The sequence below is a fragment of the Stigmatopora argus genome, chromosome 3 (assembly GCF_051989625.1).
Source record: "Stigmatopora argus isolate UIUO_Sarg chromosome 3, RoL_Sarg_1.0, whole genome shotgun sequence".
Classification (NCBI taxonomy): domain Eukaryota; kingdom Metazoa; phylum Chordata; class Actinopteri; order Syngnathiformes; family Syngnathidae; genus Stigmatopora; species Stigmatopora argus.
In genome coordinates, this window is record NC_135389.1 from 11,838,018 (window position 1) to 11,850,432 (window position 12,415).

The 12,415-nt window shown below is 40.1% G+C and overlaps 1 protein-coding gene across 1 annotated transcript in view; it reads right to left on the reverse strand.

Annotated features, from left to right (window-relative positions):
- The window catches only part of cdh13 (cadherin 13, H-cadherin (heart)), a 155,483-nt gene that overhangs the window by 98,692 nt on the left and 44,376 nt on the right, over window positions 1–12,415 (reverse strand). The window contains exon 2 of the mRNA XM_077596184.1: window positions 11,516–11,633. Within this exon, the coding sequence (XP_077452310.1) occupies window positions 11,516–11,633 (118 nt within the window). The remainder of the gene's footprint in view (window positions 1–11,515; window positions 11,634–12,415) is intronic.

Sequence of the window (12,415 nt, forward strand, 5' to 3'; positions counted from 1 at the left end):
CGATCCAGTGGAAAAGAGTTACTAGTTACTAGCAAAAGGCCCAGCGGTCAAGTAGTCAGCAAGTCAGCTTCACAGTTCTGGGGTCGAGGGTTCGATCCCTTACTACGGGGAGTCAGCATTTTGTCCCCGGGCTTGTGTGGGTTTCCTCCAGGTACTCTGTTTCATCCCACATACACAAGCATGGTTGGCTGATTGAGCATTTTAAATTGCCCCTAGTGTGAGTGTGAGTGTAAATGGTTGTTTGTCTCCTTGTGCCCTGCGACTGGCTTGGCCACCAATTCAGGGTGTCCCTCGCCTCTGGCCCAAAGTCAGCTGGGATAGGCTCCAGCACCCCTATAACCCTAGTGAGGATAAAGTGGTTCAGAAAATGAACGAATGAAAACGAACATGTATAACACATCCATTCTTAAGTGAATGGTTTTTCGTCTCGTTGTGCCCCTGCGATTGGGTGGCCATCGATCCAGGGTGTTCCCCGCCTGGGTACATGGTTTCCAGGGAAAATTGCCTGCCACTGACTGTGACATATGCCCAATCAATTTTAACGGAGGACAGCTGGCAGCAAATTCAAATGAATTGAACGTCTATTTGCCTTCAATGACAGTAAGACATTATCAGTCACTTCCAGTCCTCCTCAGCTTACAAAATGTGCCTCACAATAGTTTGATGTTTACTGTGTTGTGCTTTAATGAAGAAAACCGTTGGGCAATTTAGTGTCCAAGCAAAAATAAGCACAATTGGGCACACAACACTGGGGAAACTGCTTTACTGAGAACATGTTCTATTTCAGATGAAGAAAATGTATTCGGTGATAGTGTTGATGACATGATACCAAAGAATAACATCTGTCATCTCTATTAAATGACTCCCAAGTGGGATTCTTCTTCATTTTTTCCTGAACTTGTACCACTAACTAAATGATTCCACCATAACTTATGTGCTAATGTGTTTTGGATTTTTCCTCTTCAAAATGTTTCTTGCTTTATTTGGGAAGTACGGGGAGTGGGCAGAAAGATAGTATTAAAGCAAATAATTTACCAAAACTGGATTTCCACGTTGAATAGAGTCACTGAGAAAGCACAGTTGGATGTGTTCTGAAAATGAATTGTGAAGGTGACTCACATTATGAACAGTTTATTATAAGCCTAAATACAGTTTGATTTTGACTGCCATTGACATCAGGCATTTGCCTTGGCTTCCCTAAAAGAAATAAAATGGGAGACTCACGTTCAAGTAGAAAGTGCATACAAATGTCATAAAAGAGCCTCCACATACCTACTCTGCCCCCACTTTCTTCCCTATATATTTGGGTACAGGTTTTTTTTTTAATTTATTTGCCCTCTTTCTCGTCTAATGTGGACCACGGAAAGGCTTTCTTTTTCAAATATGTAATTACACTTGGCTGGCGCTTTTATGTAGTGTCCCAGTGGAACACTAAATGAGTGCTCAATTTGATGTCAAGAGCATAAAATATGCCTGTGACCCAGTCTCACTTCCAGAAAGCCCAAAAGTCCACAAGGACTCAGCTCTGTCATGCTGTGAAGTGCTGGCACGCTTCTATGGGGAACTTCGGAGTCGTTTATGCATTCCTCGTTTACTCTCGAATGCTGCAGTGCAGCTCCCGCTTGAGGGAATTATCACTTATGTGTATTCTGACATACCCGACATCATGGCAAACAGCACTAACCCAATAAATATGACATGCCTAGTCCATGTGGAGATTAATAATATATGTCAGACTCTCTATGTGTCAACAGTGAACATTAACCACTCGGCAAAAAACATGTATCAATTATGCGCATCAGAGTATTGTCGACAATGTCCACAGTTGGTTGAGGTAATGGAATTTTGAATTATAATACGCTTTTTAGGTGTGTTTAAAAAGCCTAAAGTGTGACGATTGATGGCATAGTTTTAGAGAGGCTCTCGAGTGATGAGGTAAATGAGACAAGCATCACTCCTTCAGTTACTCAATGCTGTAAATGCATTTGAAGAGACAGACACCGTTTTCATCTGTTGGCTGACAGGACAGGAAATTTACATAAAACACAGGGATTCATTCTAGTAGATTTTGTCATATTCACACATCTGCTATCTGAATCAGTTTGTAAAAGCTGCACTTACAATGACAGCAGTTCTTGGTAACTGGCTCACTAAAGATGAGAGCGCAAAGATGAAAAACTGAATTGGAATTGCTCATTTCTAGGACAGCGTAGTTATAAAGAGTAAAAAGCAGGTGTGAGTAGAGTAATGATATCTCACAATACTGAGCTGATATAAGAAAACAACATTGACAACATCCTTTTAAAATTGGCTTCTTATTTTGCAAATATATCCTATAATGGGATAAAGACCAAACAAGATTGCACTATCTTTGCATATGACACTTACAGTAGCCTTTAAAGGTCATTTTGATTTGTCACTTTTTTTCTTAATTTCAGCCGTTATTGACCTATACTCCTCTTTTTAGAAATTTCTACTCATTGCAAAGGACTGGCAATATACAACTAGAAATAAATTAAACTCATCTGCAGTGTTCCCTCTAATTTTTCGTTGGTCTGGGCAGAAAGACAACCTCCCTGAGCGCACTGAGTACCAGTGTGAGCGACATCATCGGTACTCGGATGATTCGTCTAAAGACGTTTCGCCGACGGACGTTTGACAGACGGGCAGGTCGCCGAATGGACGTTCCGCCGAACGGAGGTTTCGCCGAAACGGGATTCGCGCGCTCGCCCCGCCCCCGGATCGTGTGTGTACAAGTTTTTCAACCTCGGCCCGCGGGCCATATACGGCCCGTTAGGATTTTTAATCCGGACTGCCGCCGGCGTTGTCCAAATTATAGTAAAAATAAATGATGCATTTCCCTTTGCCGCTCATCACTCTCAATTTATTAGTCTACCATCAATGGCAGCCTGGGAATAAACACTCTTGGGCGGGCATGGCAGCCCGGGAATAAGCACTCTTGGGCGCGCAGATGTAGCAGAACCGAGCCGTAAAATGACAGCAATTGGGTCAAATCCATTTTAAACCAGCATTTAATGATTAAATACAAATACTGGAGCTCTTTGGACATTAGAACCGAGCCCAGGGAAGTGAATTCATCGGTAAAATGTCGCGATGGAGGCAAAAAAACGTCTATGTACGTCTATTTGCCAAACAGCTCAAAATGCTCTCAAATTCGGTCAAATCCAGCCAAAAACAGCGTTTAATGATTAAATACAAATATACTAGTATTTGTATTTAATCATTAAACTAACAAATACTAGTATTTGTATTTAATCATTAAACGCTGTTTGAACAAACGTTCATTCGGCGACCTGTCCGTCTGTCAAACGTCCGTCGGCGAAACGTCTTTAGGCGAATCATCCGGTCACGACATCATCATTGCTCGCTATGGGCACACCAGTATCACACCTGCCACAAGCAGGTGCATGTCAATGTTCCCTCTAATTTTTCATGTAAAACATGCTGTAAAACACGAAAAACATAAGAGTGGACAGAGCTACTGCCACTGGCTGCCGCTTAAACGGCGCCATCATGGGGAAAGTGGTAAAAAACAAAAATGTTTGGATTTTATTTACTGCGCGCCATATGATTGCTGCTGCGCAGAGAAGACGAGAGTAGTGCGCAATTGCGCACGCGCGCAGTTTAGAGGGAACATTGCTCGTCTGACCACTGAAGTGGACGGACTCAAGGGTAATGTACACACAGATGTGGAAAAAAAGAGGCAAAGCAAGACACACATTATTGCAAAAAGACCTAATTATATTGTAATTGTTAACGTCCTAAAACATCTAAGAGTCCATTTTCAACAGGTGACTTGCTAGATTTTAGTAATTGTGATTTTAGAAGGAACAGGCATCCAGAAATAGAAAAAGAAAAACAGAACAACTGAAATGTCTTGATGGTAGTGAATGACTCATGCTCATGAACACAATAAGACTTTTCATGCTAGATGGGACAACAATAGACCAGAAAAATGAGGGTGGGATACAAAAGAATGAGGTGCGTGCAGATGACAATTGTGTGGATTGTTTATTACACATCCTCAGCAGCTGCATATTCAATGAAGTGCGGTGAAATACAATTCAAAAAGGTATTTAAACAATTTTCCGATTCTTATTTTCATACTTCGTCTCCTCCTATTGAAGATAATCTAACAAATAGAAAAAAATACAATGCCTACCAATTCAAAGTAATGGAGTAGAAATATGCTCCATGTACATTAAGCTTTTCTACATTTACCTAAAACGGCAATTTTTGATATTGTGATTATTAATTAAAAATATAAAGTTCCAAGCTACCTGAACCCTGTGTGAAAAAGTATGCCATTGCCCCCCAAAATGACTCTCAACAGCAACAACTCAAAACAAGGATTTTCTAAAACTCCCTAAGTGTCATTCACACGTCTCAATTTGGCCCAGATTGGTATTAATTCAACAATATTTGAATGTCATAGGTGAAGACTCATTTTGTGAATTATGGCAATAAATATAAACGTGACTTACCATTAGAGTTTTTAAGCCTGAAATGCTTTTTCAAGGTTTCAAAGTTATTTAGAAATTGAGATCTTAGTGTGTTTTGAAATTTTCTACTTTAGACTTCAGGTGTGACCTCTTTAAATCATGTCCATCAATTCTGCTTCTATATTATCTAGTGAAAAGTGGATTTTTTTTTCATTTCTTTTGTTTGCTGGTAAACTATTCATGTTGTCAATCACCTATTGCCCACAGTTAGCTGGGATAGGCTCCAGCAGCCCCACAACCCTTAATAAGTGGTACAGCTTTAAAGAAGCAATGGAAAGCCGCAGTGAATCCCCTGCCGGCTTCCTTTGTGAAGTCCTGAGAAACTTTTGTAGCTGACAGGTTCCCACTGTGCATTGCATGTTTTCTGCATTTGCGGATAAGGTTGTCAAATGCCCTTGGAGTCCTGTAGCTTTAAAAACGTTATTTTTCAGACTAAAAATTATGAAATTATTTTTCCAAGTTCATTCCTTTGTTCATTTTCTGAAACACATCCTCACAAGGGAGGGGGACACCCTGAATCAGTGGCCAGCCAATTGCTGGGCACAAGGAGACGAACAACCGTTCATGCTCACATCCATACCAAGTGGCAATTTAGCGTGTTCAATCACCCTCTCCTGCATGTTGTTGAAATGTGGAAGGAAACCAGAGTACCTAGAAAAAAGCCACGCCAGCCCGGGAGAGGATGTCAACTCCACACAGTGACGACCGACCTGGGATCGAACTCGCAATCCCAGAATTGTGAGGTTGACGCCTACTCGGCCGTCTTTCCCCAGTTGTTATTGTGGATTTCATTACAGACTCAATATGTCTTTAGTTAATCAGGTAATCCTTGAATATCTGTGGAAATGAACTCAGCTACATATTTTTATCGATTGAAATACTTTTTAAACAGGGCCATGTTTTTATTTTTCTAAAAAATATATATTAAAACAACATTTTCCGATGTCTTATTTTTTTTTACATATCTACATTATTTGGTGGTCTGAAACATTCATAAATAAAAACTGCGAACAAATAACACTCTGTTTTACTAACGAAGCTGCCTTCATTTTTAAGGGAACTTTTTTGTTGTTGTTTTATATTGTCTGGTCATATTAAATCCAACCTAATCTGCCCTAAATTCCAGATCACCACCATCTGGTAGAAAGAAATAATCTAGTATTAATTTTGACATTTCATTTCTGCTTGGCAAAATGCGATTGCTAAATTCTTTCAAAGCTGCAATTAAAATGTCTGTGTTACTAATTGATGAATTGCCTCTGAGAGAACAGCCTGTGTTGAATTAAACATGGAGGGTTTATTCCACAAGTGCCGTTTGTTGGAGCTACTGGATGTACTGCAATTTGCATCAGCAATGTAATTTTGCTTTTCCTGCGCTATGCTGCTTATCCACAAAGTCTTGTCCTCATTCCAGGAAGGAAGAGGATGTTAACGTGTTTAGGAAGTAGACAGAAGACAGATATGTAGATAACGAGCTTGTAATCATCTCAATTGTGCTCTGATTGCAGATGGCGCTTTGCACTCCTTTTGGCAGACTTGTACATCAGTCGGACAGCGAGCGCCAGGTGGGCCGACAGGGCAGCGAGCTATCGGAATGTCCAATCAGATAATAAACAGTTACCGTGACTATGCATGAACAAATAATATGACAGTATGTTTTTTTCCAGCTAAATGGGCGAGACAGATTAAGCGTGTCACCCACCAATCACAGACCATTTGGGAATGTGAACATTAACCGTGAATCAATTTTTAATCTGAATGAAGGCCTACTTCAAAATACTTCTATATTCATCTCTTAATTGTTCATTGTATAAATCCTATTGACTACCTGCGGTTTATAGGTGGCTAAATTGCTATTTTCATTTCGGTTGGTTTAACTTGTTTGCAATTAAGGAAAGTTGCACGGTGGCCTTTTATGCCTTTTGAATATTAGAGATCATTTGGATTTGCAAACCATAGTCCATTATTGCGAAATTACATTATGTAAAATCCTCTGCCCCCTCATGTACATCACACAGTTGCATACTCAAAGAAGGTAATGGTTTTTCTTGCAATTGCAGTAATTTGTCAAAGGCACACCTTGATTTATTGTCAAATTAAAAATACAGCAGAAAGGAGGCTGCACATCCCTGTAACTAAAGTGACAGAATGTGATTAATGCTTCAGTATTACGGGCCTCAGTGTGGCATGATCCGGATATGCACCTCCGTTGTCACATAGGGGTGAGTGGAAACATCAACCACTCTTTGGATGATGGAATAGGCGTGAGCTTGGGTGCAACTTGGAGCGTTAGGGGAGTGGTTATGGAATTACTAAATTTAGTAAGTAGAGCAAAATTGTTATTCAGAAAGGCTTTATCTTTCCTTACAATAGAGAAGGGGTGGCGATCAAGTTAAAATTTTAGACTCTGAGAGTCAAAGAGCCACACCACGCAGTGACTTGTCAAAACAGACACACACACCAAAGCACACAATTAAAACAACATATAATTCACCATAAGACTCAAATAATTTTTTTAATATAATTTATTCATTTTTAATGGGCCCTAATACATTTGAGTGTGTTTTAAGAGAAAATAGAGATAAAAGAAACATGAAACGAAGCAAAGAGACAGTATATAAAAAATATGATAGCAAAGAGCCACATTCATTTTGGCAGGTAGCCACATGCGGCTCGAGAGCCACGTGTTCGCCACGCCTGCAATAGAGTGTAACAGTGTAACTGTAAAAGTAACAGTAAGTCAATAATGACAGGCAGATGAAAGCTTTGTTCCAAGTCACCAAAACAGACTTTTCTATGTAACATTATGGGTAAATGAAACAGATAAGAGCTGTCAAAGTGTGTGCGCCATCCCAGTCTGGAGACACGGAAACATATAAATCATCTCAAACTCAAAGCAAATGCGCCTGAAGAGCCTGGGAAATAAAACAGCCGCAGGAGATGTCTCACCAATTTATCAATAACCAAAAGATATTTCTGACTTCTAGTACATTGGAATTTCCAGGATGATAAAATATAAATGTCAGCATGAGTTTAGGAGGGAAAGGTGGGCAGAGTGAATCGTTGGTACTCAGTTCAGATGGTCTTGGCCTCATGCCAAACACGGGAGCTCTGCGTCCTGCTGCCGAGCATCGAATAGCACATTTGCCTCCTAATTCCAAGCCCAGAGAGAGTCTCATTTTTATTGTCTGATTTTGTCTGAGTCCAGGAATTTATATTAAAGGGTATTTAAATTTAAGGGCCGAAAAAATGTTGGACCGCAGAAACCGCTGCGATTATGGTCCTGCCCGACAAAAGAGTCAGTTCGTCATGCCCACTAGTATTGCTACAATGTATTTTATAACAATAAAAACATTCGCTCATTCATTCATTCATTCATTTTCTGAACCACTTTATCCTCACTAGGGTTGCGGGGGTGCTGGAGCCTATCCCAGCTGACTTCGGGCCCGAGGCGGGGAACACCCTGTATTGGTGGCCGGCCGATACAATAAAAACAAAAGGAATTATTTGACAATATTGATTTTGAAAACCCAAGTGACAAACTCATCTATATGGCACTCTGCTTGGCTTTCACAACGCGTTATGACAGAGATGTTTTTGAAAGCACACTTGAAAAATGTAGCCTTTGAAATGTTTCAATGACAGCATCCAATTCTTTAGAGGGAAAAAAAGCATAAAGGTGTATTTTATATTTCAGAATACATGGGACTGTCACATTGTTGCAATGTTTAGCTGCTGATGAAATACCAAAGGATTCTCAAAAGGTCAACTTTACCGATACATAGCTTTTGCACATTAAGAGCCTGTTTGAGTTGTGCATCAGTTGTACATCAAACCTATCTGAGGATTTGAATATAACAAAGGAGGTCCGTCAATGGTCTGTTTAATCAGATTTATTCATTGCTGAATGGAAATGTATTAATTTTCTATACTGCTTATCCTGACAAGGGTAACAGGGGGTGCTGGGGCCTATCCCAACTAACATTGGGGACCATGCAGGGGACACCCTGAACTGGTGGCCAGGCAATCGCAGGGCACGTGGAGATGGACAACCATTATTGCTCACACTCATACCTAGGGGAAATTCAGAGTGTTCAACCAGCCTACCCGGCATATTTTAAGGATATGTGAGGAAACCGGAATACCTGGAGAAAACCCACGTAAGCCCAGGGAAAACATCCAAACTCCAGACAGGAAGGTCCGGACGGATCTGGGATCGAACCCTGAATCTCAGAACTGTGAGACAGATGCGCTAACCACTCAGCTACCGGGCCTCCCTTAAACGGAAATTGCTACTTCCTTATTTGTGGATCACAATGACACTTGCTATAGGTATGAGCTGTATACAACCAATGCCTATTTCAATTTAATTATTATTATTTGTCTTTGGGCTTACTAATTGCATTGATTAATTGGGGACTTAACTTTGCCTTTACTTTTGGAGTTAAAAAGTCGAGGGATCCTGGCCATTATACTTTTGAACTTTAGCAAACATATTGAAAGAAGAATGAAAAAAAATCAGAGAGAGACTCAAGAGGGAATGTTTGCATATTGTATGCAAATGCATGGTATATATGTTTACATACACGGCCAATAGCCAAGATGGATATCCTTGAACTCAAGTCTGTGCCAACAGGTATACCACTCACCACTAGTAATTATATCTTGAGGTCTACATTAGATGGGAAAAACCTGAGCTGAATTTCCATAAATCTGCATGTGTCACCGGGCCGGGCTGTAGCCTCTGGCATTTACAACAAATCCCGCAAACACTCGCTGCTTCTTTATTTATTTCACATTCAACAAAACGGCTGTTGGCAACGTAAAATGAGATAAATGTGCTCTGAGAATGTATTTTCATAAAGTGAATGCTTTTAATTGCGCCATCACTTTTCTCATTTCAAAAATGACTATTAATGCAGATATTTTGTATCTCTGGGTGAATATGGGTTTTGTAACTTCTTACAAGAATACATTTGCTGCTATTGTCTTCAATTCTCATCAGTCGAGTAATACTTATTTAAGTGTTGTTGTTATTAATAGCAGAGTATGTAAAATTATGTACTAAGCAGTGTGTTCATACATGTGCAGGCATATATATGGTTCTGTCTAAAGCCTGTGAGCAGAAGGACCACCGAATTGGGAGGTGTTTCTGCTGACAGAAACATATTCCAGGTAATGGAACCACTCTGTCGTCCCACAGCAGAGCACTAAAGCGGAACTGAGCTCTGTCTCCTACTACATGCTCCGCTGAGCCTCCAGATGACAAAACGCTTCACTGGGTGACTAAAATCAAACAAAATAAAGTTTAAAAAGGTGGCTGGAAAAGATTGGAGTTGGAAGAATTCCTTTTCACTGTGTCGGTAGGAAACGCTCTCGCCAAAGAAAAACAACTGCTGGAAAAAGCCCGAGGCCAATCAGTATTGGTTGGTGTGACAAGGTATGACGTAGAGGGGCAAAACATCCTGTGCCGTAGTAGCATTCAATTGCACTTCAAGAAGGTATTAATATTATTTATAATCACACACTAAAAATGAGGCACATGAAAATTTGTTCCCTAAGAAATGAATCATTGTTGTTTTGACAGAGAGAAAACAATATAAACACCTTCCATACTATGGCTGCAAAAGTCAATGCCTCATCATAAAAATACTTATTGTGGAATGTTTTTAGTAAACTGGACTACAAAACATCAACTGGTAGCCACGGAAATCTAACTGTACAAGTATCCATGTTGCTTTAATATATAATTTAAGACTTCCAAATTGGTTCATCATTAATGAGGCTCCGGGGAAGGAGACACCAAAAACTATAGCTTAACATTAAAAACTCCCCTCGTCATTTTTTATTTATTTATTCAAATTATTCAACATTGCACCATCAACTAATCTCCGTGCCCGACCGCCAGCTTTCAAAAGTGGATTTTCTTTTCATGTGAAAAGTGATTTGTAAGGCTGTGGAAAGTCAGCATGTGCTACCATGGAGGAAAATGAACTGTAAGCGGCGCGAGAATGAGTCGAGGCCAACTCGTGAGAGGTGAGGTAGCCATATCAAAATTTAGCTTGGCGAGTGTTGAGAATGCCGTGGCAGCCAAGCAGAGAGGAGATCGCTGGAAGTAGTGTTTCTCCAAAAAGTCTTATGATCAAAGCTACTATGGTGTTTCCGCATTAAGGGTTAATATTTTTTTTTCAATTATTGAATGCTTCTTCCAAAACATTCGGCTTATGTAATAATATACAAAACAATGTGACCACAAGTTGTAAGAAACACAAGACGAGTTGTATCGCATGTGGTGATAACATCGTATTGGCTGTGGTTTCTGTTTGAAAGGCTATGCAGCATGCTCCGCAATCGACTTATTACCGCTTTCGAAAGCTAACGTCTTTGCATTTGCCGTCAGAACGAGAGGCCGATCCGCCACCCAATTGTTCTGGATTGCTGTCACAGCGTCTCTGTGTAAACGGCCGCTTAGATAATGCCAGTCACTGCTAGAATACTAAACCTATAATGTGTTCACATTTGAAATTCTTGAGCCTTTGGGGAGGGGACGCCAAAGGAGAGAGAATTCACGTAGGAGACTGCCGCACATACAAGTAATCTCAAACATCTCTCTTTATCATTAGAGGCCATTGGCTGAATTGATTACTCAGTAATGGGGTCGTTGTGATAAATGATGTTCTGTCCCTGTACATACAGTAATGATCACTGTATGTGTATGACCCATTCATCACCAACCACAGTCTTCTATCATTGAATTTTGAGCAAAATTTGCAATCATGGTGATAAATATATAGCCACAGGTTGAATTCTGCTTAGACTGCCTTCATTAAGCCAACTCTCCAGATGGGTAAGTGCGAGAAAGTTAGCGAGGTTGAATAGTTATACTAAGGTGATGCAAACTTGATTTAGTTTTAGAAGGCCCTCATGGATTTGACTCTCTATTATGCAAGCTTTGTGGAACGTAATAATGGAAAAGAGTTAATTTCACTGACCTTGTAGAAGTGGCAGACCTCTCTGAAAAATTCTCTTGTTTGCAAGCTGGTAATGTTTAACCTGAAAGCCGGGCACACAGCCTTCCAGGTGTCCTTCCTGTTGGCCACCCACCGAAGTCTGCAAAACAAAGTCCAAATATCATTTTGTGCTACCATTTAATGTCACGACAGTGCCATTTTCCAATAAGTACAGTAAATTGAGGAGCACAGCCTCTCGGTCGTCTCTGTGGAATTACTGTCAAAGAGGTTCTGTTTATGCTAATAGGCTGGGCCTCACTATGTACTTTTGTAAGTGGATTGGAGGGATGTCAGTGCACTCTCCTGAGGGTTGTCTTACTGTTGGCAACATTTCCTGCTGCTGCAGCAAGAGAAGCCTCACTGTAACTTAAGCTTTAGGAAAGACAGCTTGAAATATCAGAATTAATTATATGCAAGCCTCTGATAAGAGCTCCCCACATACTGAGCCACACAGGATGTGGGTCAAGAGATGAACAACCATGAGCTATTTTTATATTAACAACACGTTACCTTTTGGCATCCTTGTGCTATATCTATTTTGAATTACTTCTTTAATTATTTGAAGGGATACGGGACAAAGTGCATGTTAAAATGCTGCCAAACTTGACAGTTGTACTGCAGATTCCAAACTTTTGAATAATTAATTTGAATAGAGAGATTATATCCAACAACCTTTCCAGGTTTAATTTCAAAGTGTATCAAAATACTATAACTGATCTGCACTTGACTGCTTTTTGCCACCATTCAGATCAATTTGGCAAAAAGCAGCATACACAAGAAGAACACCAAAAAATGCCTTTTTTTGCACACAAACTACTTAGTGGGAGGAAATGAAAGGAAAGAAATTTGTTGCAAGAATTGGTCATCTGTAATCTTGTTTCA